The sequence below is a fragment of the Doryrhamphus excisus genome, chromosome 13 (assembly GCF_030265055.1).
Source record: "Doryrhamphus excisus isolate RoL2022-K1 chromosome 13, RoL_Dexc_1.0, whole genome shotgun sequence".
Lineage (NCBI taxonomy): Eukaryota > Metazoa > Chordata > Actinopteri > Syngnathiformes > Syngnathidae > Doryrhamphus > Doryrhamphus excisus.
In genome coordinates this window covers 20,529,095-20,551,228 of record NC_080478.1, presented here as the reverse complement: position 1 = coordinate 20,551,228, position 22,134 = coordinate 20,529,095, and the positions used below count along the sequence as shown (strand labels likewise).

The window sequence follows — 22,134 nt, the reverse complement described above, 5'->3', positions numbered from 1 at the left end:
CAGCCTTTGGACACCCCTTATTTATTTTAAGACGGGGGTGTCCAAAGGTCTTTTACGGCCAAGAACCGCATACTGAAAATCCAAAGGCAGCATGGGAGAGGAAGCATTTTGATGTTTTTCATTTTGTAAAAAAGATTTTGGGCTTTAATTTCATGGCGCAGCACAAGACGGTAATTTGGTCCCGATGCATGCGCAGCCAATTTCGTAATTTGGTAGACTGGACTGCGCCGAGATGGGCGTGGCGGCGCACCAGGGGCGGAGTCCATGTTTTCAGCTTGGTGATGCGACAATTTTGTGACAAAACAGCCCGACCCGGTCTATTCAGGGCGCAGCCGAAGCGCAGCCGAAGCGCAGCCGAAGCGCAGCCGAAGCGCAGCCGAAGCGCAGCCGAAGCGCAGCCAAAGCGCAGCCGAAGCGCAGCCTGCGTAATGGTAAATTGGCTGACAGGCACACAGTGCCGACACGTCCCCAAAACCTCACAAAACCTTACAGAGGAAAAAACAATAACAGCAACCACTATTTAATGTCATGCATGGACTCGACCTGACGGCAGCAGAAAGTATGATGCCAACCGGGGGCGACTCTACGTACACTGGGAGATGGTGGGGTACAACACCCCCGTAAATACCATCAAAGGTTCTCCTATTTGGCGATGTAGAGAGGAATGCTGGTGGAAAACAAGCAAGATGGCTGCCAGGGACAGGAACAGGAACTGGAACAGGGTCAGAAACAGGAACTGGAACAGGGACAGGAACAGGAACTGGGACAGGGACAGGAACAGGAACAGGAACAGGGTCATGGACAGAGACGTGTCCACCAGGTGGCCCCATTCCTGAGCATTTAAAGGCAATGAGAGTCGTTCATTTGATTGGTTAAGATTACACTCGACTGTGTTAAACCCTCTCACGCCTTCTCCGTGAAAAAATGTCCAAAGTCCCTTTTGGAGTCGGAATAAAAGAGGCTAGGCGGATAACGAGCTAGCGAGCCGCCGCCACTGACGGCTAAACAAGGCATGTAAACAAAGACGCAACGTTTGATACGTTTGACAAGGGAGCGATCAAACATGTAGACACGCATGCCGATCGTTTTTCGGGATGGGCTTTGAACAGCATTTATCAGCATATGCCAATCACAAATCTCCCGATATTGATCAGCGGCTGATCGATCCGAGCGTCCGTAGTATAATTATTTGTTTGTTGGTTCACTTTCATCGATTCATCTTCGCATTGGTGCTTTATTCTGATGACTTCCTTGACTGGGAATGTCGGAATGGAAAATGACTCTTTATTTTCTTTTTCTTTTTTATTTATGTGCGTTATTTTTAAGAGCTTGTGTGTGTGTGTGGCTGTGGGGGAGGGGCTAGTGGTCAGTCAGGCTGTTAAAATTCATTGGAGTAATGAGCACATGGATTATTAAGCACGAGTGCTTGTGAAATGTTAAAGTGGGAGAAATATGCCTTTAAAAAGACACTAATTAAAATGAAATAAATTCAAATGCCTGCAGCGCTAATGACTTTTTAAACAGCTCAGGGAGTGTGTGTGTGTGTGTGTGTGTGTGTGTGTGTGTGTTTGTTCACGCATCTGTATGTTCTGACCATCATCCCCCTGCTGATGTCATTTCCTGTCCGATGGCGTCTGAGAGGAACGTCTTAGCTGTGTATCAAATTACTACACTGTGTACACCGTGTACTGTTTGCGATTCAGCACTCGTGTACGTGCAAATTTGCCGATTTGTGGTCAGTTTATTATTTATTAGCACATATTAATAAATGATCACCAAAAAGAGACTAATATAATATAATATAATATAATATAATATAATATAATATAATATAATATAATATAATATAATATAATATAATATAATATAATATAATATAATATAATATAATATAATATAATATAAGCAGTCGTCCCTCGCAAATCGTCCTCAAAATCTGCAGCAAAATGAACACAAGTTAATATACGGTAAGTCGTTTTACAATCATAACATTATTATATCGATTATATGGCTAGACCAGGGGTGGGCAAACTTTTTGACTCGCAGGCCGCATTGATATAACAAAATTTCCGGGGAGGGGCAGACTATATATTTTACACGTAACAGTCCACCTGGTATTATTGTATCTGTAAAATTGTCATGCAATCTGCTATTATTATTTATTATTTTATATTTATATTTAAATATTTTAAAAATAATAAAATATTATAATAATTAAAATAAAATTAAAATAATAATTATTATAATATTATTATGTAAAATATGCAAATATAACAATATTATTATATATAATTAATATAATAATTAGCATTAATATAATAAATATAATAATCATAATAGTTATAATAATAAAAATATAATAATTATTATTTTAATTTGAATTATTATTATGTGCTTGTGTTTCTTTTTTCAGGAGCACTTTGTAAACAACAGACCATGTCAAACAACGAAATTGATACAACCATCAAAAGGTTGGCTCAGGCCATGATGCCAGGTTGTACGTTGAGTTTAAATTAAATACTTTGGAAAGATTGGGCGGGCCGTATTCAAACACTTGGCGGGCCGGATGTGGCCCCCGGGCCGTAGTTTGCCCACCCCTGGGCTAGACTGTCAATCCCATCCCGTTATACATTTCATACTTTAAAATGTGGTTAATAAGTGTGTGAGGCATAAACCCAAATTTAGCTTGTTAGCTTCCTTCATCACGAGTGAATAACGACAAATAAAGCAGTAAGAGAACAGGAATTGGAGCTGAATGGAATATGATTATTATTATTAATAATCACTTTTTTGCAAATGTTGATCCGAACATTTATCACAGGATTCGAAGCAGAACGCCAACATCAAGCTAGCAGGAGGGGATCTGGAGGGGGTGGAGCCAGCTGACGTGAAGTATGGTCGCACCTCCATGTAGAAGCATAATCAATTTTTTTATTAGAGTGTCAAAAAATAAACATTTTTATGGCCGAGTTACTGGAAATCATCATTTGCTTTCTTCTTCTTTTTCTTCTTCTTTTCCGAACAAAGCAAAATTTGTTCTCAATCAGAAATCAATCTGATTACTCTCTGGTTCTACCATATCTTACTTATTGTGTGGAAATATGGGCTAATAACTATAAAAGCAATCTTCACTGGCTAAATATACTGCAAAAAAAAGGCCAGTAAGGATAATTCATAATGCCGCCTACAGAGAACATACTAACTCCTTATTTCTAAAATCACAAATACTTCAACTTGCTGATATAGTTCATCTTCAAACAGCTAAAATAATGCTAAAAGGCTAAAAATAAGCAATTAGCTAAAAATGTCATCTAATACTTCTCTACAAGAGAGGAGAAATATGATCTCAGGGAAGAAGTACATTTGAAACACTTATATGCCAGGACTACGTTAGCGTTAGCATAGCAGTCATGATGTGCTATATACAGTAAACCTCGGATATATCGGATTCAATTGTTCCCACTGGTTTTGTCCGATATAAGCGAAATCCGTTATATGCGTATACCGGAAAATGTCCGTTTTACGCATATATGGGATTTATATCCGGTATATGCGTAAATGGGATTTTATCCGTTATAAAAAGGCACTTCCTTGACTATGTTTCCAATGTACCTGGACGCGTAGGCAACGCTGCAAACGCTGCAAATGACGTCGTATAGCGGCCTGTCACGATTCGGCGAATCGGAGCGCCACGATGCGGCCATCCGATATATGCCAGGGAAATTTCATGGAAATGCATTGGAACGGGACTGAAGATTTTGTCCGAAATAGGCGAAATCCGTTATAAAAAATCCGATATATGCAATGAATTTTTATTGGAAATGCATTACAGAAAAATCGCTTCTTTTTTATCTGTCCGTTGTGAGCGAATTTCCGATATATCCGAGTCCGATATATCCGAGGTTTACTGTATATCACTATATTGACACTTACTATGGTACCCATTATGGCATTGGATGCTCATATAACCGAGTACTTTGGTACGAGGTACATTTAAAAAAAAAAAAAAAATTAAACTGTATTATGGAAAGCAGGAAGTGAACAAATGCAACAGTTAGTGATTGTAAAAGTACCAGATGGAGGGGTAGGATTTAATAAGCTTTGCTTCTTCCTACTCCTTTTGGACATGTGGAACTGGGAACTGATTATGGGATGCACTCAATTGGAATCTGATGCACGTTCAAATGAAATAAAACCATTCCCATTCCCAAGGGAGTTTTTCCTTGCCTCCGTCGCCCAGTGCTTGCTCATGTGGGGTTGCAATTGGTTCTCTATCTTCATTTGTAAAGTGCCATGAGATAACTGCTGTTGGGATTTAGCGCTATGTACTGTAAATAAAGTTGAATTGAATCCCTCCCCGTCTGCCCAGAGGCTCCTGTTGATGGTTGGAAGTGGCCATCAAGTGCACTCATCATTTCGAGGGCTTTGAATGCAACATACAGGTGCAGTGCATGGTGCTTCTCAGTTCCAAATGCACTTATGTACTTAAAAGACTAAGTATAAGTACATAAGTACACTAATTTAGACAGTACTGGTGTTCTGTCAAAGACAAAACACGTATTTTGTGTTGTCTTAACAAGAATGAAAAGTTGAAAGTGAAGTCGATCAAAGTGAATGACTCCCACTTCTTTTATTGCCAATATTCCTCCGTGTCCTCTCTCTCTTTCTCTCTCGCTCTCTCGCTCTCTCGCTCTCTCGCTCTCTCTTTCTGCATGCTAGCTTGCTTGGTTGCTTCTTGACAAATTGGCTCTGACACTGCGCCAAGATGGCCGCCCTCTTCTTGCGTCCTCCCTAATTGAATTGGCAATTTGACTAACAGTCGCAGGACTTCCTCCTCGCCTGGCATGCATCTCACACGCCGGAGCTCGCCGATTGTCCTTTATCGCTATAACGAGACCCCCGCCACGTCCCCCGTCGTCGTTGCGTCGCGGGATTTTTATCGACGCTTGATGATGCAAGTGCGCATCAGTTAGCGACTTAGCAGGGAGTTAGCTAATGTAGGTTTACTCTCTTCATGCAAGTCAAACTTCCCAGGACAGTAACTGTGTCGCACCGTGTACCAACTCAACTTTGTTGTCTTTAAACCGCAAACTGTTTTTATACACACACACACACACACACACACACACACACACACACACACAGCCCAGCAGCGTGGCCGCAGGGCTTTTATTGTCGGCCAGTTGTGTTTTTATTCTTTTTATTCCGTCTTTTCATGACGATTCCATCTCAGCTTGTCCTCATCTTTGTCTTCTGTGATGATGATGAAGATGAGGATGATGATGATGATGGGGATGAAGACCTCCAGAGGTCCAACATGACATTTACTTTGGGAGATGGAGATGCTTGATGACGTGCTTAATGGCATCTAAGTGTGTTGCATTACAACAAGAGGGCTTTAAATGTGTCCTAATGAGGTCTGTGGGGATCCGGCAGAGACCAGAGAACCACCTCGGGGCACAAAAACGCTCTTTCAGCCAGGGTTAACACTGCCCACATACACACACACACACACACACACACAAACACACACACACCTGACCTGTCTATCTGCTCTGCGTGTACCTTATTAGCATGTAGCTGTGTGCTAACATGTAGAACAAAAGAGGACCAATAAACAAGTAATGATGAGGATGATGAGGTGCAGATCCCACTCTGGCGGCACGCCTCTGTGGAGCCGTTGTTTGATCCCTTGTAAAGTACAAACGATTGGACACGTACTTGTACTTGTACATACAAGTATCTTAGAGTTGCTACTGTAGCTATAGCGATAGTACAGGATGTACATTTTCCCAACAATAGGTGATTTTCTTCCATCAGTGCAATATGGGCCGTGTCTTTTATATCCCAAAACGTCCTTATTAGCGTCCTACTAGCTTGCTACGACATGGAAATAGGAACCGGAAGTCAGCCCCGCCTCTTCTTCAGCTCGTCTTTCTTCTTTGTCGCCCCCTCTCTCTTTCAATGGTGAATTGCAACCAGGAGACACAACTTTATGTCAACATTTGGGTTGCCAGATAAAATACCAGCCAACCCCCTGCCCTACGTCTCCACTGTACCATAATAAAAAAAAGACATTTTATTTTACATTTGGAAAAGTTTAGGAGCCCCCCCCACCCCCCCCCCCCCCCTCCTCTATAGAGCCAAGATGGTGACTATTGAGGGCGGTAAGTGTTCACCACTGCACACTCACCTTTTTGACCATGTTGAGTGCACCACCAAAGGACTGACAGTGTACTGAAGTTTGTTGTACTTCTCAGTGTAAAAACACTCAAAATATTACGTGTAAATACATAAGAGAACCATCTAACACAGAACACTTTGTTTACAAATGTGGACAGAAAATGGTGGAAGTGGATTGATTCAGGCTTAATTCAAAGGCATTTAACACCAATCTTCACCGGTGGTCAGGAGTCAGTGTGGAGTCAGTGTGGAGTTAGCAGTCAGTCAGGAGTCAGTGTGGAGTTAGTCAGGAGTCAGTCTGGAGTCAGTGTGGCGTCAGTCAGGAGTCAGTGTGGAGTCAGCAGTCAGTCAGGAGTCAGTGTGGAGTTAGTCAGGAGTCAGTCTGGAGTCAGTGTGGCATCAGTCAGGGGTCAGTGTGGAGTCAGTGTGGAGTCAGTCAGGAGTCAGTCAGGAGTCAGTGTGGAGTTAGTCAGGAGTCAGTGTGGAGTCAGTCAGGCGTCAGTGTGGAGTCAGTCAGCAGTCAGTCAGGAGTCATTGTGGAGTCAGTCAGGAGTCAGTGTGGAGTTAGTCAGGAGTCAGTGTGGAGTCAGTCAGGCGTCAGTGTGGAGTCAGTCAGGCGTCAGTGTGGAGTCAGTCAGGAGTCAGTGTGGAGTCAGTCAGCAGTCAGTCAGGAGTCATTGTGGAGTCAGTCAGGAGTCAGTGTGGAGTCAGTCAGGCGTCAGTGTGGAGTCAGTCAGGCGTCAGTGTGGAGTCAGTCAGGCGTCAGTGTGGAGTTAGTCAGCAGTCAGTGTGGAGTCAGTCAGCAGTCAGTCAGGAGTCATTGTGGAGTCAGTCAGGACTCAGTGTGGAGTCATTCAGCATTCAGTCAGGAGTCAGTCAGCAGTCAGTCAGGAGTCAGTGTGGAGTCAGTCAGGAGTCAGTGTGGAGTCAGTCAGGAGTCATTGTGGAGTCAGTCAGGAGTCATTGAATCAGTCAGGAGTCAGTGTGGAGTCAGTCAGGAGTCTATGTGAAGTCAATCAGGAGTCAGTGTGGACAGTCTAAGTACTGAGTGGATGCTCTGTCTCACTGTCTGTTTCCACGGGTTGTTGCTCCTCTCACTTCCTGTCTGTGAAGGCTGGAGGATGATCAACAGTCGAACCCGAAGACACGCCTACGCCTCTCTTTCGCTTTCCTTTCCTTTTGTCTCGTCTCACAGTCGCCAGGCCATGGAAGCACAAAGTTCACCATAATGTTTCATCCCGCCATTTTTGTTTTCCTTCTTTTCAAGAATCTTATTGTGAAGTGTCAGTCTTTTATTGACCCATGTCAATCAACACACACACACATACACACACCATGTGGGGAGGGGGATGATGACGTCATTATTTATGACAGGATGCATGTCTGCAATGCATCATGGGACTTGTTCAGCTTGTAACGTCCTCTCTTATTGTCCTCACGTCATGTCTCCTCTTCTCCCCAGATATGAAGATGTAGCGTGTCATGTTAGCACACGCCACAATTAGCATGATGCTAACCTGTCGCAGTGTTGCACAGCTGACCTCACTGGTTCCTCTTGTCCTGTGCAATGTGTGTTTGTCAAGCCAGGCTGGCTCAACGTGTGTGTGTGTGTGTGTGTGTGCGTGTGTGTGTGTGTGTGTGTGTGTGTGCACGTGTGTGTGCACGTGTGTGTGAGGCTTTGCTCGTTTCAATGTGTCCGAGTCTCACCGGTCTTCTTCTGTCCTGTCCTGTGCTTTCTCTCTCCTTGTGTGTGTGCACGTGTGTGTGCATGTGTGTGTGTGCACGTGTGTGTGTAGCTATCGGCAACCAGCGGAGGAGGAGTCCCAGCACCATTGCCTCGGAGATCTTTGAGCCTCACCTGGGCAGCCACATCTTGCAGGTAGGACCAGGACAAAGTCTTCCTAAGCCCCGCCCACCACCAAACATGTTGTAATGAACACGTCAAGCCGATGGCGTCACCAGCCAGGCTTGATCACGCTTGTGTTTTGTTTGTTAGCTTGTTAGCGCCATCATCCCAGGATGAACAGCATGGCTCCACCCTTAAATGTTCACCTTTTATGATGTTCAGCACACCAGGACATCCTGACTCATGGAATCATGAGTCGTCGTTTTCTTGCTACGTTATTTCATTTTCCTGGGAATTTTGGTTTATTTTATAGTACAGTAAACCTCGGATATATTGGACTCGGATATATCGGAAATTTGCTCACAACGGACAGATAAAAAAGAAGCGATTTTTCTGTAATGCATTTCCAATAAAAATTCATTGCATATATCGGATTTTTTATAACGGATTTCGCCTATTTCGGACAAAATCTCCAGTCCCGTTCCAATGCATTTCCATGAAATTTCCCTGGCATATATCGGATGGCCGCATCGTGGCGCTCCGATTCGCCGAATGGTGACAGGCCGCTATACGACGTCATTTGCAGCGTTTGCAGCGTTGCCTTGCGCGTCCAGGTACATTGGAAACATAGTCAAGGAAGTGCCTTTTTATAACGGATAAAATCCCATTTACGCATATACCGGATATAAATCCCATATATGCGTAAAACGAACATTTTCCGGTATACGCATATAACGGATTTCGCTTATATCGGACAAAACCAGCGGGAACAATTGAATCCGATATATCCGAGGTTTACTGTAGTAGTAAACACCTCCGGTTTCGAGTGGTTAGCATGCAGACCTCACAGCTAGGAGACCAGGGTTCAATTCCACCCTCGGCCATCTCTGTGTGGAGTTTGTATGTTCTCCCCGTGGGTTTTCTCCGGGTACTCCGGTTTCCTCCCACATTCCAAAAACATGCTAGGTTAATTAGCCACTCCAAATTGTCCATAGGTATGAATGTGAGTGTGAATGGTTGTTTGTCTATATGTGCCCTGGGATTGGCTGGCCACCAGTCCAGGGTGTAGAAGACAGCTGGAATAGGCTGTTTATAATGGTCACGCACCATATGGCGGCGTAGCTAGCATGCTAGCACATAGCACAGAGAGGAACGTGAGGAGCATTCACAAACATTAGGTCATTCATTCATGCTGGAGCCTATCCCAGCTGTCTTTTTGGGGCGAGAGGCGGGCTCTGATACAAGGTCGTAAACAGGTTTTTTTATACTGTAATGATGAAAATATGGCTGTACGGTGGACAAGTGGTTAGTGCGCAGACCTCACAGCTAGGAGACCAGGGTTCAATTCCACCCTCGGCCATCTCTGTGTGGAGTTTGCATGCGTGGGTTTTCTCCGGGTACTCCGGTTTCCTCCCACATTCCAAAAACATGCTAGGTTAATTAGCCACTCCAAATTGTCCATAGGTATGAATGTGAGTGTGAATGGTTGTTTGTCTATATGTGCCCTGGGATTGGCTGGCCACCAGTCCAGGGTGGACACCACCTTTTGCCCCAAGAAGACATCTGGGATAGGCTCCAGCACCCTCTTGTGAGGATAAGCGGCATAGAATATGTATAGATATAAAAAGTATATAAAATATGATAAATGAACGTATGAGAAACGTTGTAGTTCAGTTCAGCATCATCGCTACAGAAATGTCCTTCCCCGGTTAATAAATAATGTTATCGTCATGTGACCTTCTAACGAGTACATCAGCATCATTAGCATTAGCATGTGTAAATGTCAGCACACGGAGTGCCCAGGTGGAGTCATCTGTGAGCTGACGCGTTCCTGACGGAGGGCGCCGCTTCCGATGTGGAGGCGGTCCATGGCAGTCGTATTAGTCCACGTCAACGGTGGGACGTTGGATTTCCACGCCGCTCGCATTAATCCCGCGGTCAGCCGGTCGGCTGTCCGGCGCGTCTCGGGAAACTGTGCCGATCCACTTGACATCCCATAATGCATTGTATTAGCCCCCGGGAGTCTCCACGGTAACCTCAGCAGGTAGATGCTGCTGATTGAAGCGCAGGTGAGATTGGAAGTGACACCAGCGGCGCTGTGTGTGTGCGTGTGTGTGTGTGTGTGTGTGTGTGTGTGTGTGCTGCCACAGGAAACATCTTTTATTTCAGGTGTGATTAATTAGTGATGATCCTGTAATTAATGTGCTGAACCTTGAGGGATCTGACAGGTCCAATCAGGTCCCCACACACACACACACACACACACACACACACACTTTGCGTACTTTATCGTGACACCGCAGTTGGCCGTGTCGTCCACCGCTGCCAAGACAAACGTGCTTACAAGAGCAGAAGCGAACGCAACACACGCGCGTGTCCTTATATGTACATAAATTAACCTTTGCGTCTTTCTACACGCGTGTGCGGACGGGACGGCGGCCGCCGCGTCGGCGCCAAATTGGCCTCATTAATCTCCCGCCTAATTGATTGTGAGAAGTTTGAGGATGACATTTGAAGAAAGCGGCAAGCGTTGTGATTGATCGGGCTAAAACGCGGCGCTAATGAATGCCAGCGAGTCACTTAGCGACACGCGGCAGACTCTTTGGAGGGAGATTAGGTCCAGAGGTCGGCCATTTTAATGAAGACGGCGGCTGCCGAGGCGGGACAGGAAGTTCCGTGTTCTTGCTGGCTCCTTGGTACGAGTTTATCAGTCTGAGATTCTCGGTCGCTACATTGGAAGACTTCGGAAGAGGGGGGGGGGGATCCTGCTCAGCCACAATCTGATGGCCTTTTCCGGCTTAAGTACACAAGTGAATAGGGCCCTAAGTGCTTAAGTGTAAGTACTTAAGTGCACCAATTGAGACTCGTGCACAAAAGTCCGTGAGGCAGGAAGATGTCTGAACATCAAGACGCGGCCGGGGTGGGGGTGGTGGAGGGGTGGGGGGTGGGGGGGGTGCGTATTGATGTCATTGACAAGAAGATTTAAAGATACAGTACGTCCACATGTGACAAAGAAGCGCTGACCTGCGGCGGCGTTGCTAACGACGACGGCGTGAAGAACAGATGTAGGGTGCCGCCGCCGCCGCCGCCGCCGCCGCATTGTCACGGCGAGGAGGGTGAAATTAAAGACGACAGCCACGCTGCTCGGAGACGACATCGCTTCTTGTCAGGCTGCCAATCAAAGTGTCAGCCCGCTGTCAGTGCAGGTGAGGACGCCAAGAACGACGCCAGGATGTCCCAAGAAAGAACGAGATGAAGCCTCCATCACGCTCCACGCTCGCTGAATGAAAGATGACTCCGGGGGGGGCGCCGCCTGACCCCGACCCACCAAAGGTCATGGCGGACCTGGCATCCTTATTATCCACACCCCCCCCCGGTGACTTCCTGTGAGGTCCAGCAGGTTGATTAGCGGCGGGAATAGGAGGATGAAGGTGAAAGGAAGAACGCGTCAGGTGGTTTTATTTATGGCTAATTGTTTGATTTGGGAGGCGGACCGCCGCTTCCAACAAACACTAGCTCATTAGCTCTCATGCTAATGACGGCCGGTGCGCCCTCCTGACGGTGTCTGCCGGGAGCACGCACGGGGGCTTCTGTGGGGGGGGGTATTTGAAGCTGAATATCATTTGGATAATTAAAAATGACTCAGGAAGATGCACACACGCATTCAAGTCTGGCAGGTGGAGGAGGTGGGGGGGGGGGGGGGCGGAGATGGGCGGGTTGTCCTGATTGCTGTCAATCACGGCGTCCTGTGGGAGGACAGCTGAGACAGACAGCTCGCGGTGAACTCTGACCCCCCCCCCCCTCCCCCTCCACTGCCGCCATAGTGTCGACACTTAACAACCTTGAGAGATGGCGAGAATCTCTACTGGTGGGGTGTGGGGCGGGGGTACGGGGGGGGGCAGTTGGATGGCAACCAGACTGAAGAGAGGACTGCAAAGTGGGCGGGGTTTCGCAGTTGTATCGTATTTGCTGTGCTGTCTGGAAAATGTGGAATTCCTGGAAAATGTGGAATTCCTGGAAAGGAAATGGTCTTGGAATGATTGGCCACCAGTCCAAGGTGGACCCCGCCTCTCGCCCAAAGATGGCTGGGATAGGCTCCAGCATACCCACGACGGTTGAGAAATCTAAACGTAGTAAGGAATCTCGGCATGAAAGGGAATTTGTGTTTGGAAAATACAGATTACATTAAAAAAAACATGCTAGGTTAATTAGCCACTCCAAATTGTCCATAGGTATGAATGTGAGTGTGAATGGTTGTTTGTCTATATGTGCCCTGGGATTGGCTGGCCACCAGTCCAGGGTGTACCCCGCCTCTCGCCCCAAGAAGACAGCTGGGATAGGCTCCAGCATGAATGAATGACCCAATGTTTGTGAATGCTCCTCACATTCCTCTCTGTGCTATGTGCTAGCATGCTAGCTACGCCGCCATATGAGACTAGTCCAGGGCGTACCCAAGACAGCTGGGATAGGCTCCAGCACCCCCGCGACCCTTGTGACGATCAGCAGTAGAAAATGAATGTCTACTATATTGGCTGGTAGTACAGTAACAGTGACTATAGGGGTGTTATTTCATGGCTAGAGGGCTCTGATACAAGGTCGTAAACAGGTTTATTTTATACTGTAATGATGAAAATATGGCTGTACGGTGGTCGAGTGGTTAGTGCGCAGACCTCACAGCTAGGAGACCAGGGTTCAATTCCACTCTCGGCCATCTCTGTGTGGAGTTTGCATGCGTGGGTTTTCTCCGGGTACTCCGCTTTCCTCCCACATTCCAAAAACATGCTAGGTTAATTAGCCACTCCAAATTGTCCATAGGTATGAATGTGAGTGTGAATGGTTGTTTGTCTATATGTGCCCTGGGATTGGCTGGCGACTAGTCCAGGGCGTACCCAAGACAGCTGGGATAGGCTCCAGCACCCCCGCGACCCTTGTGAGGATAAGCGGTAGAAAATGAATGTCTACTATATTGACTGATAGTAGAGTAACTGTGACTATAGGGGTGTTATTTCATGGCTAGAGGGCTCTGATACAAGGTCGTAAACAGGTTTATTTTATACTGTAATGATGAAAATATGGCTGTACGGTGGACGAGTGGTTAGTGTGCAGACCTCACAGCTAGAAGACTAGGGTTCAATTCCACTCTCGGCCATCTCTGTGTGGAGTTTGCATGTTCTCCCCGTGCATGCGTGGGTTTTCTCCGGGTACTCCGGTTTCCTCCCACATTCCAAAAACATGCTAGGTTAATTAGCCACTCCAAATTGTCCATAGGTATGAATGTGAGTGTGAATGGTTGTTTGTCTATATGATTTTAGCGCTCGTTCGCCCCTTCTCTCTCTCTCTGACTCCTGAGTCGGTTTCACTCACTCGTTGACGTCTCCCTTATCGTTCCCTGTCCCACTCTGTGTGTGATGGCAGCAGCTGGAGCGGCCGTCCCCCAGAGGGATTGTGGGTAGTGAGGGCAAGGTTACGGTTTCGGTCCCATCAGCAATCTGTTGCCTGCGTGTGTGCGTGGCGTCACGTGTCAGCGCTCTGAGCTTCCTCGACGTTCTCACACAGCACGTTTTGTCCTTTGCGTCGCAGCAGGCGGGCGGGGTTTACCCGAGCGGGCGTGTTTGTTCTTTGACGTCATCAGAGTGTCTTCATGTCGATGGCGTCATGTCAAACATTAGCGTCTGACGCAGGGCTGGTGGTCGTGGTCGGGGGAGGGGGGCGTTTGTTTTCCACCGCGGCCCGTGCCTGCACGCTCGAGCGTCCGTTTAGGAGGAGGTTTGAGCACATTCCACGCTGCGCGGCGTCTTATTGGCACGGCGTTTGCGTGAGCATGTCAACGCGGCGTGATGCCCGCACACCTGCGAGCGTCACGCCGCGTTGATCAAGATGAGCTAGCGAGAGCTGCGGGACACCGTCGATGTGATGGCGGCTGATTTGATTGGACGAGCTCCAAGGAAGGAAAAGGAAAATGACGAGTCGACATCAGCGCTACGTGTTTACGGCTGTTGCGTCATATCATGCCGTTGATGTGACCTTTCACCTTTCTGTCACTACAAATATCTCAAACATGTCACTTCCTGCAACATGGCCGCCTGTCACGTTTTGTATTTATTAGTATCTTTTGTGTCGTCTTTCTCTTTTTCACTCTTTCGTTCTTTTTCACTCTCGCTAGCTCGTTTTCTGTCCTTTTCGCCTTCTCGCTCTTTTTCTCTTTCGCTCTTTCCCGACAAGCTCACCACTTCATTTCCTGGGCCTGCCTGGCGCTCGCCGTCCGTCTCGCAGTGGCGCCCGCTAATAATAACGCATGAAGGCCGTCACGCCAAATGAAGACAAATGCCGTCCGCCGCTTTGGACTCATTATCTCTCTTTGCCTGCCGCCCCCTCGGAGCGCCGCCCTCCTCCTGACACCCCTGTCCAACCTCACCCCTCCCTCCCGCCTCCCTCCCACCCGCCCGCCTCACTCGGCTGCCGACTGAGACGACTCTATTTGGACCTTACTGTACCGGCACCACTCCGGGCCTTCAAAATAAAAGCATTTGAGCGTGATTATATGAACAAATAAACAGACTGACTCGTTCCATTGGAGACAAAGTGACGACTAAAGAGGTTCATTTGTGTCAACGACAACTTGGATCAAGTCCTAAAGGTCTTCGCAGCCTTCGTCGTTTCACCGCCATAATTAGCGACAAACATTTTCATCTGCGGTAGTCGCCATTAATCACCAATAACGATCGTTAGCGCGGCGTCTGTGACTGATGAGTCGTCATCACAGTCACTTCCTGCTGTTTCCTGCCCGCTAAATCAACGTTGGGCACGCGCCGTCGCCGACGACGTCACGATCCACGACGCTAATGTCGTCGTTACTCATGCTAATAACGAAGGCATTAGCAGCGTAGCTTTTATCACAACCAGGAAGTAGGACAGCAGCGGATAGACACGCCTCCTGCGGATTTACTTCCTGTTTAGTAGCAAAGTAGTTGTTGTTTACCATTACGCTAATCATGAATTAAGACTGTTAGCATCAGCCATAGTCAGTCACATGACTATGACATTCGACGAGCGATGTTAGCATGGCGACAGTTTTGTAAACAGACACAACGCAGTGTGTGTGTGTGTGTGTGTGTGTGTGTGTGTGTGTGTGTGTTTGTGCGTGTTTTGGAAGGGTACTCCGAGGTTAGCCAGCAGAGACGTAGCATCCATCTGGAGAGCATTTAAAGAGGCCGTCCTTGAGTCGGCGCGTTTGAACGGCTGCCATCCCATCCCGTCTCGTCTCCACGGCAACACGTTTAAAAGTCGTCAGTGTCACGTGACCTGTCAAAACGTACGACGGAGCGCGACCTTGCGAAAGAAAACTTCCTCGGCTCGACTGACAACGATACCGTCAATAACGACTTCATTCACGGAATTGGGTATTTAGTGTCTGGGGTGTGAGAGATTTTGAGTGTTATTCTGTATGGCGGCCATCTTTAGCACTTCCTGTTGTCATGTGACTTGTCTCACAGCGCTAACGTTCATCTCCATCATGCATATTATTGAAGATAATCTTGTTACTGTTGACACCGCATCCTCGTTGGCTATTGGTTATCGACATCTTGACCTTTTGTCCTCACCCCCCCTCCCTCCCTCCCTCCCCCGCCTTCCTCCTTCCCTCCTCATCCTCGCCATCTTCACATTATTGACATGTTGACCTTTCTGACTCACCCCCAACACCCAAACACCCCCCTTCTCCTCCCGCCCTGCTCTCACCTTACCTCAGTCATCTCCCCCGCCCCCCCTCCTTGGTCGCCCACCCCCCCCCCCCCCCCCCCACCCCCATGTGTCCGCGGATCGATGGCTTCATTTGATGCTTGTGCGGCCAATCAGCAGGAAGTTGACCTTTTGGACTTGGCAATGATGGCGGCGAGCAGCACTGGGGGGAGGGGGGCGGGGGGCGTGCACGTGACTTTGTTCGCGCGTTGACCTTTGGCGCTGCCGTAATGTCAGCGGCGCCATGCTTAATGCTGCCTGTCAGCACATGAGCTGGACAGGAAGCAGCTAAGCTTCCAACAGGAAGTGAAAGGCTAGAGGGGGCGGGGTCGCGTGACGTGACCGGAGCTGCCCTGTATGGTGAATGTTCTTGTTGCCATGACAACGTGACAACATGACAACGCCTTATTGGTTTCACCTCTCGCTGTTAGCGGTGCTTGACTTTTTTTTACACTTGTAAATATGAAGCGCTGAACAGATTGTTTGTGACACGTTGAGTATTTATTTTTTAAAATGTCACAAGGAGCAACCAGCAAATAAAAGGAGACAAATACTTGGTGTCACCAGCCAGGAGGACTTTTATCTTTCCCGAGCGTGAAACCATCTGCTGCTCTACTTCTTCTTTATGTGCCGCACACGGTAGCCAACACGCAGGATGGAATCATTCATCCTATGTTTTCCACACGTGTTGACCTTTGACCTGCAGGAGTCAAACGGTTGCTGGCTTGTTTAACTCGACCCGACTAGTCTTTTTATTTATCTACGCATCTGAAACTCCATCTTGCTTATAGATGGATGATATCATCAGGGAATGATCTTCTTTTTTTTTTTTCTCCCCTCAGGAACCTCGTAGGTTCTCAATAATCATCTCCCAATTAGCTAAACATGAAACAGCGTCACTTTCATGGCTGATTTTAAGCTGAAAGCCTGGAAATATCTATAATAAAATAATAATAATAATAATATCTTTAATATAGGTTATAATAATAATAATAATAATCATCATCATCATCATAATAATCATAATAATAATAATAATAATCATAATAATAATCATCATCATCATAATAATAATCATAATCATAATCGTAATCATAATAGTAATAATAATAATAATCATCATCATCATAATAATAATAATCATAATCATAATCATAATAATCATAATAATCATAATCATAATAATAATCATAATCGTAATAATAATAATAATAATAATAACAATAACAACAACAACAATAACAATAATAATAATAACAACAACAACAACAACAACAACAACAACAACAACAACAACAACAATAATAATAATAATAATAATAATAATAATAATAATACATTTTATTTGTATAGTGCTTTTCAGAGTACTCAAAGACGCTTTACAGTGAAGAAAAAAAAATAAAACATAGAGGTGAGTAAAAAACAGAGTAAACGATGCATTAAAATACAATATCCATACATTCTTTCAGAGCTAAAAACAAGGCTAAAAGCGGGGCGGGGCGGGGCGGGGCGGGGCACAGCAGTCAGGTATAAAAAGTTAAACATTAAAAACGTATTTAAACAGGTGGGTTTTGGGAAGGTGGGAAGGTCGGGGCAAGCACGGAGTCAATGCGGCAAAGAGTTCCAGAGGGTGGGGGCAGCGATGGAGAAGGCTCTGTCTCCCCAGGTTATGAGTTTAGCCTGGCGTTACCCCCTAAATTGTCCACAGGTACGTATGTGAGTGTGAATGGCTGTTTGTCTATACTGTATATATATATTTGTCTATATTTGTCTGTATGTGCCCTGTGATTGGCCAGCGAATGGTAGGAGCACTGCAGCAATATGTTTTAACGAGGATACAAAAACGCTACAGTACAGCGAAACAGTCACAAATCATTTTTGTGTCAGACCTGGAGGTTGATGATTAAAATTCAAAGCTTGAACTATTTAAAAGTGTAACAAGAGAGAAATTTGATTGACGGATTGGAGTTACTATGTAGAAGCTATACAATGAGTACGTTTCATTTTTTGCGTCTCACAGCAACTATGTTGAAATACCACTGGCCAAATCTGAAACATTATCAGTAAAGCATAGAGACATACACTTTTCATTTGATGTTTTTTTTTTTTTACTAATTCATGTATGTTGTACATTTTACTTACTACATTATTACTACATATTTTTTTATTTAGTACCAATTTATGATGAATGAGATGTATTTAATTTGCCATAAATCCACGGCTCTTTACCAAACATGACCTTTGACCACCCCTTGAAACATCAACCTAAAAGAACCAGAACCTGTCGTGTAAAGATGGACACTTGTTGGATCGGTGGTCTTATCTATCGGTGGTCTTATCTTAGCTTATCTTACTTCCTATTCACGTTTTTCTTTTCTTCTTTTTTGTCCCCGATGTCTTTTTCCCTCCATTGATCATCTTCAAATGACTTTTAATCACGCCTCCTCCTGGCTTTATTTCTTTACTTGTCACTTTCCCATACATCACAACCCCCCCCAACCCCCCCCCTTCATTTGTCATTAAAAGGCAGCTCAACAGTAACATTTAAAGCGCCTGTTCTGAATGGTTAAAAGATGGCCTCATCTTCGCTCTCGCTGTGTTTGTGTGTGCGAGCGTTCACGGGTGGATCGATGCCGTAATCTACAGAAGGCGGGAAGCCGAGAGGGAGGGAGACGCATTCGCCGCCGCTCGCTAATCAATTGCACTTCTTTCTTTTACTGTCTGAATGTCCTCATTAGACACGTGTGTGTGTATGTGTGTGTATGTGTGTGTATGTGTTTATGTGTGTGTGTGTTTGCATCCTTGTGTCGGGTAACATGTTGTTTCCGGCTGTACTGTAGCTTACTGAGAGCTGCTATACCAGGGGTCTCAAACACACGGCCCCTAGTTTGAGGCCCCCGCCTTGATATGAAAGTTTAATGTAAGTTTGATATGGATGCTGTATGGTATCATGTACCCAGAAAAAATTATTATTACGTTTGATTCATGTTCATGTTAAAGGTTAAATAACTGTTAATAGTTGTCCTCCCTATCCGTGTGGAAGTGGTAAGTTTTTGGCTATTTAAGAAAAGAAATAACTTGAAGGCTACCGTTTAGGTCGCTAGCTCTCTAGTTTGCGAGTTAGCATGTGTCTCAAGACCCTGCAGTTGCGCAATATGTTGTAAATAAAAAGAGTATAAATGTGACTATAGTCGTGTTTTGTCATGTCTACAGGGCTCTAATAATGCTTTGTTCATTTTAATATGAAAAAAATCATTTGTCTACCCACCAACTATATGTGCTTTCTTAACTTTTTATTATTATTATTATATTTATTTATTACTGATTGATTGATTTTCTTTATTCTTGATTTGTTTATTTATTTTTCATCTTATTTTGTGTAGAAAAATAAAAAGTAAGATATTTGAGAACAGTGGAATGTTTTATCAGAGCTTTTCTTGTAGAAAATCGGAACCAAAACGAAGTTTTTAAATTTTTCTGTTTTTAATAAATGCGGTTTTTTTGGGGGGGGGTTAGAAAACCTGATGCGGCCCAGTCTCACCCAGACCCGAGCTCCAGTGGTCCCCAAGTAAATTGAGTTTGAGACCCCTGTGTTATACCTTGCACTCTATGGACAAAAGTATACGGACACAGCTCCCAATGAACGAATGAGAGGTTGGATTAGCATCCAACTTTTTTTTTTCCTTCTTTATTTCGAACATCATCCAAAACACAACAAGCCAAACATAAATCAACACAAATAAAAATACCTATGTACATGTAAACATACAGATATAAGGGAATGGGAAGAAGTCAAGACTTATCTAGTCCCACCCCCCCAACCACCCAGATTCCAACCTCATCCAGGGCTGGACAATAACAATGTACCGATGGCCCGGGGCAAGTTAAAACAAAATTGGGGCAAGTAAATCCAATCAGTGATATTCCCGTGGGGCAAGTGCACTTTAGCATGCCGTACTGCCAAGAGTTTTTTTAAAAGCGGTTCTTGTTGGGTGTTGGTAAAACACGGACTGCGTAATTCCGGTGGTAATTTGCAAACCAATCTTGAAATGGACCAATCAGAATCGTTTATTTAGACCGCGGTCCGTAATCCACAGTCTGCGTTTTACCCACACCCGTTCTTGTTCGCGATCAACCAATCAGCGATCGTTTTACTAGGAAAACATCTATCATGGCGTCCCTGCCAACATGGTCTAATTATTTTATAATTTTATTAAAAGTATTTTATTACTGGTCATCGTATCGTACATAGTCGAGTACAAAAGAAAGAAAGAATGAAACCACTCCAACTATAGAGTCATGACAAGCTAACATGGATATAAAAACATGAATGTTATGGTATTGTTTCAGTCAGATTTAAAAATAAATGTGAGAGAAAAAACAAAAATATTCTTTAAAATACCTGAAATTAAATAATTACATTTGAGTCTTAGTACTTCCCTTTTGTCACTGCTATCCCAACTACTCGGTTTTACACTTCTATTTCCTGCATTCTTTTATTTTTGTTTATTTATGAATTTATTTCATTGTGTTTATCATCCTTCCTCTTTCATTAAAAAGCCAGAGTCAAGCCGACTTAGTTACCTTTATAGTTATCTTTATTCTTCATCATAACAAGACATTTGACACCAAAGTTGGTGTCCAAAGTTTTTCCAAGCTTCAACGCCGCTTTTTCCTGGGAAGTTTTCTACACAAACCAAAGTCCGTAAAGGATTTCACTAGAACTGATCCAACATAAAAAATGGACAGGCTTCAAAATATTTCATAAAGTCTTCCCAGGACAGTGGAGGCTCTTCTCGCCGCAAAGACTCAATTCCGCTTCCTGTGGTAGTCCCGATACTTTTGTCCTTCCATTGTGTTGTCACAATGTCTGCAATCAAGGAGTTAGTTTATTTGTAAAAAAAAAAAAAAACATTAAACATTTAATTCTGCTTAATAGAACAAAATCATTTATTGTGACAGACCAGAGACAGGAAACACACACACATACACACGCACACACACACACAAACACACACACACTATTAACTCAGTACAAGCGGTCCACACACAATGAATCAAATAAATAAATGCACAATCAAAATTGCAATTACCTGCAGAATTTGTGAAGGGTAAACAAATCTGCAGCAACCACTCACTTGCTCAAATACACACACACACACACACACACACACAAAAACACACACAGGCAGGGGGCTGAGCGGCGTTAGCGTTCTAGTTAGCATGCTGAAATGAATACAGTTAGATCCAAAGCAATTTCCTTTTATTTATCTTAGCAGCCGTGCATAAATAAAGGCAAGGGCATCCAGGCAATTAGCATAATTACTAGGAGGCGGTCAGAGCCTCTGTGATTTCACAAAGACACACACACACACACACACACGCACGCACACGCCCCGTGGCGGCGGCATCGGCATCGGCATTGGCGGCGGCGGCGGCGGGCCGTGTGTGTTGAGAGGATGAGGTGTGTGTCGGTACGTTGCTTGTTTTCTTAACTTGTGTGTGTGTGTTAGTGCACAACTCCTGTGGTAATGTCCAATTGTTACACACACACACACACACACACACACCTTGAGGCCCTGCGTGTGTGTGTGTGTGTGTGTGTGTGTGTGTGTGTGTTATTAATATGCAAATCCAAGCCAGAAACAAGAGCGGGCCACAGAAACAATATCCCAGCTGACAGGCGGAGGTCAGCTGATTCTGGATCTGCTGCTTCCTCTCCTTCTCGTCTGATTGGTTTCACTTTCTTTGCTGATAGGTAGCTCATGAATATCGTTGAGGCCCGGCAGCTGCCCAAGCGCCCAAGCGTCTCCGCGGCGACGCAAACTTCTCATCCTGGATGCCGCCACGTGTAAACACGGCTTGTCTCACGTTGGTTTTGGTCGCCGGGTCCTCCATGTTGGGGCAAAGTAACTATTTATTATTTAGTACTTACTGTATATTTGCAAGGGCTGCACGGTGGTCGAGTGGTTAGCGCACATGTTCTCCCCGTGCATGCGTGGGTTTTCTCCGGGTACTCCGGTTTCCTCCCACATTCCAAAAACTATATATATATATATATATATATTCATTCATTTTCTACCGCTTTTCCTCACAAGGGTAACGGGGGGAGCTGGAGCCTACCCCAGCTGTCTTCATGCAAGAGGCGGGGTCCACCCTGGACTGGTGGCCAGCCAGCCAATCCCAGGGCACATATAGACAAACAACCATTCACACTCACATTCATACCTATGGACAATTTGGAGTGGCTAATTAACCTAGCATGTTTTTGGAATGTGGGAGGAAACCGGAATACCCGGAGAAAACATGCAAACTCCACACAGAGATGGCCGAGGGTGGAATTGAACTTGTGTCTCCTAGCTGTGAGG

The 22,134-nt window shown here is 45.3% G+C and overlaps 1 protein-coding gene across 4 annotated transcripts in view; it reads left to right on the top strand.

The window, feature by feature from the left end:
- Positions 1 to 22,134, top strand: part of LOC131140179 (neuronal PAS domain-containing protein 3-like) — a 158,005-nt gene that overhangs the window by 87,054 nt on the left and 48,817 nt on the right. For all 4 annotated transcript variants that reach the window (XM_058090366.1, XM_058090365.1, XM_058090367.1 and 1 more), the window contains one exon: positions 7,980 to 8,062. In XM_058090366.1, the coding sequence (XP_057946349.1) occupies positions 7,980 to 8,062 (83 nt within the window). The remainder of the gene's footprint in view (positions 1 to 7,979; positions 8,063 to 22,134) is intronic.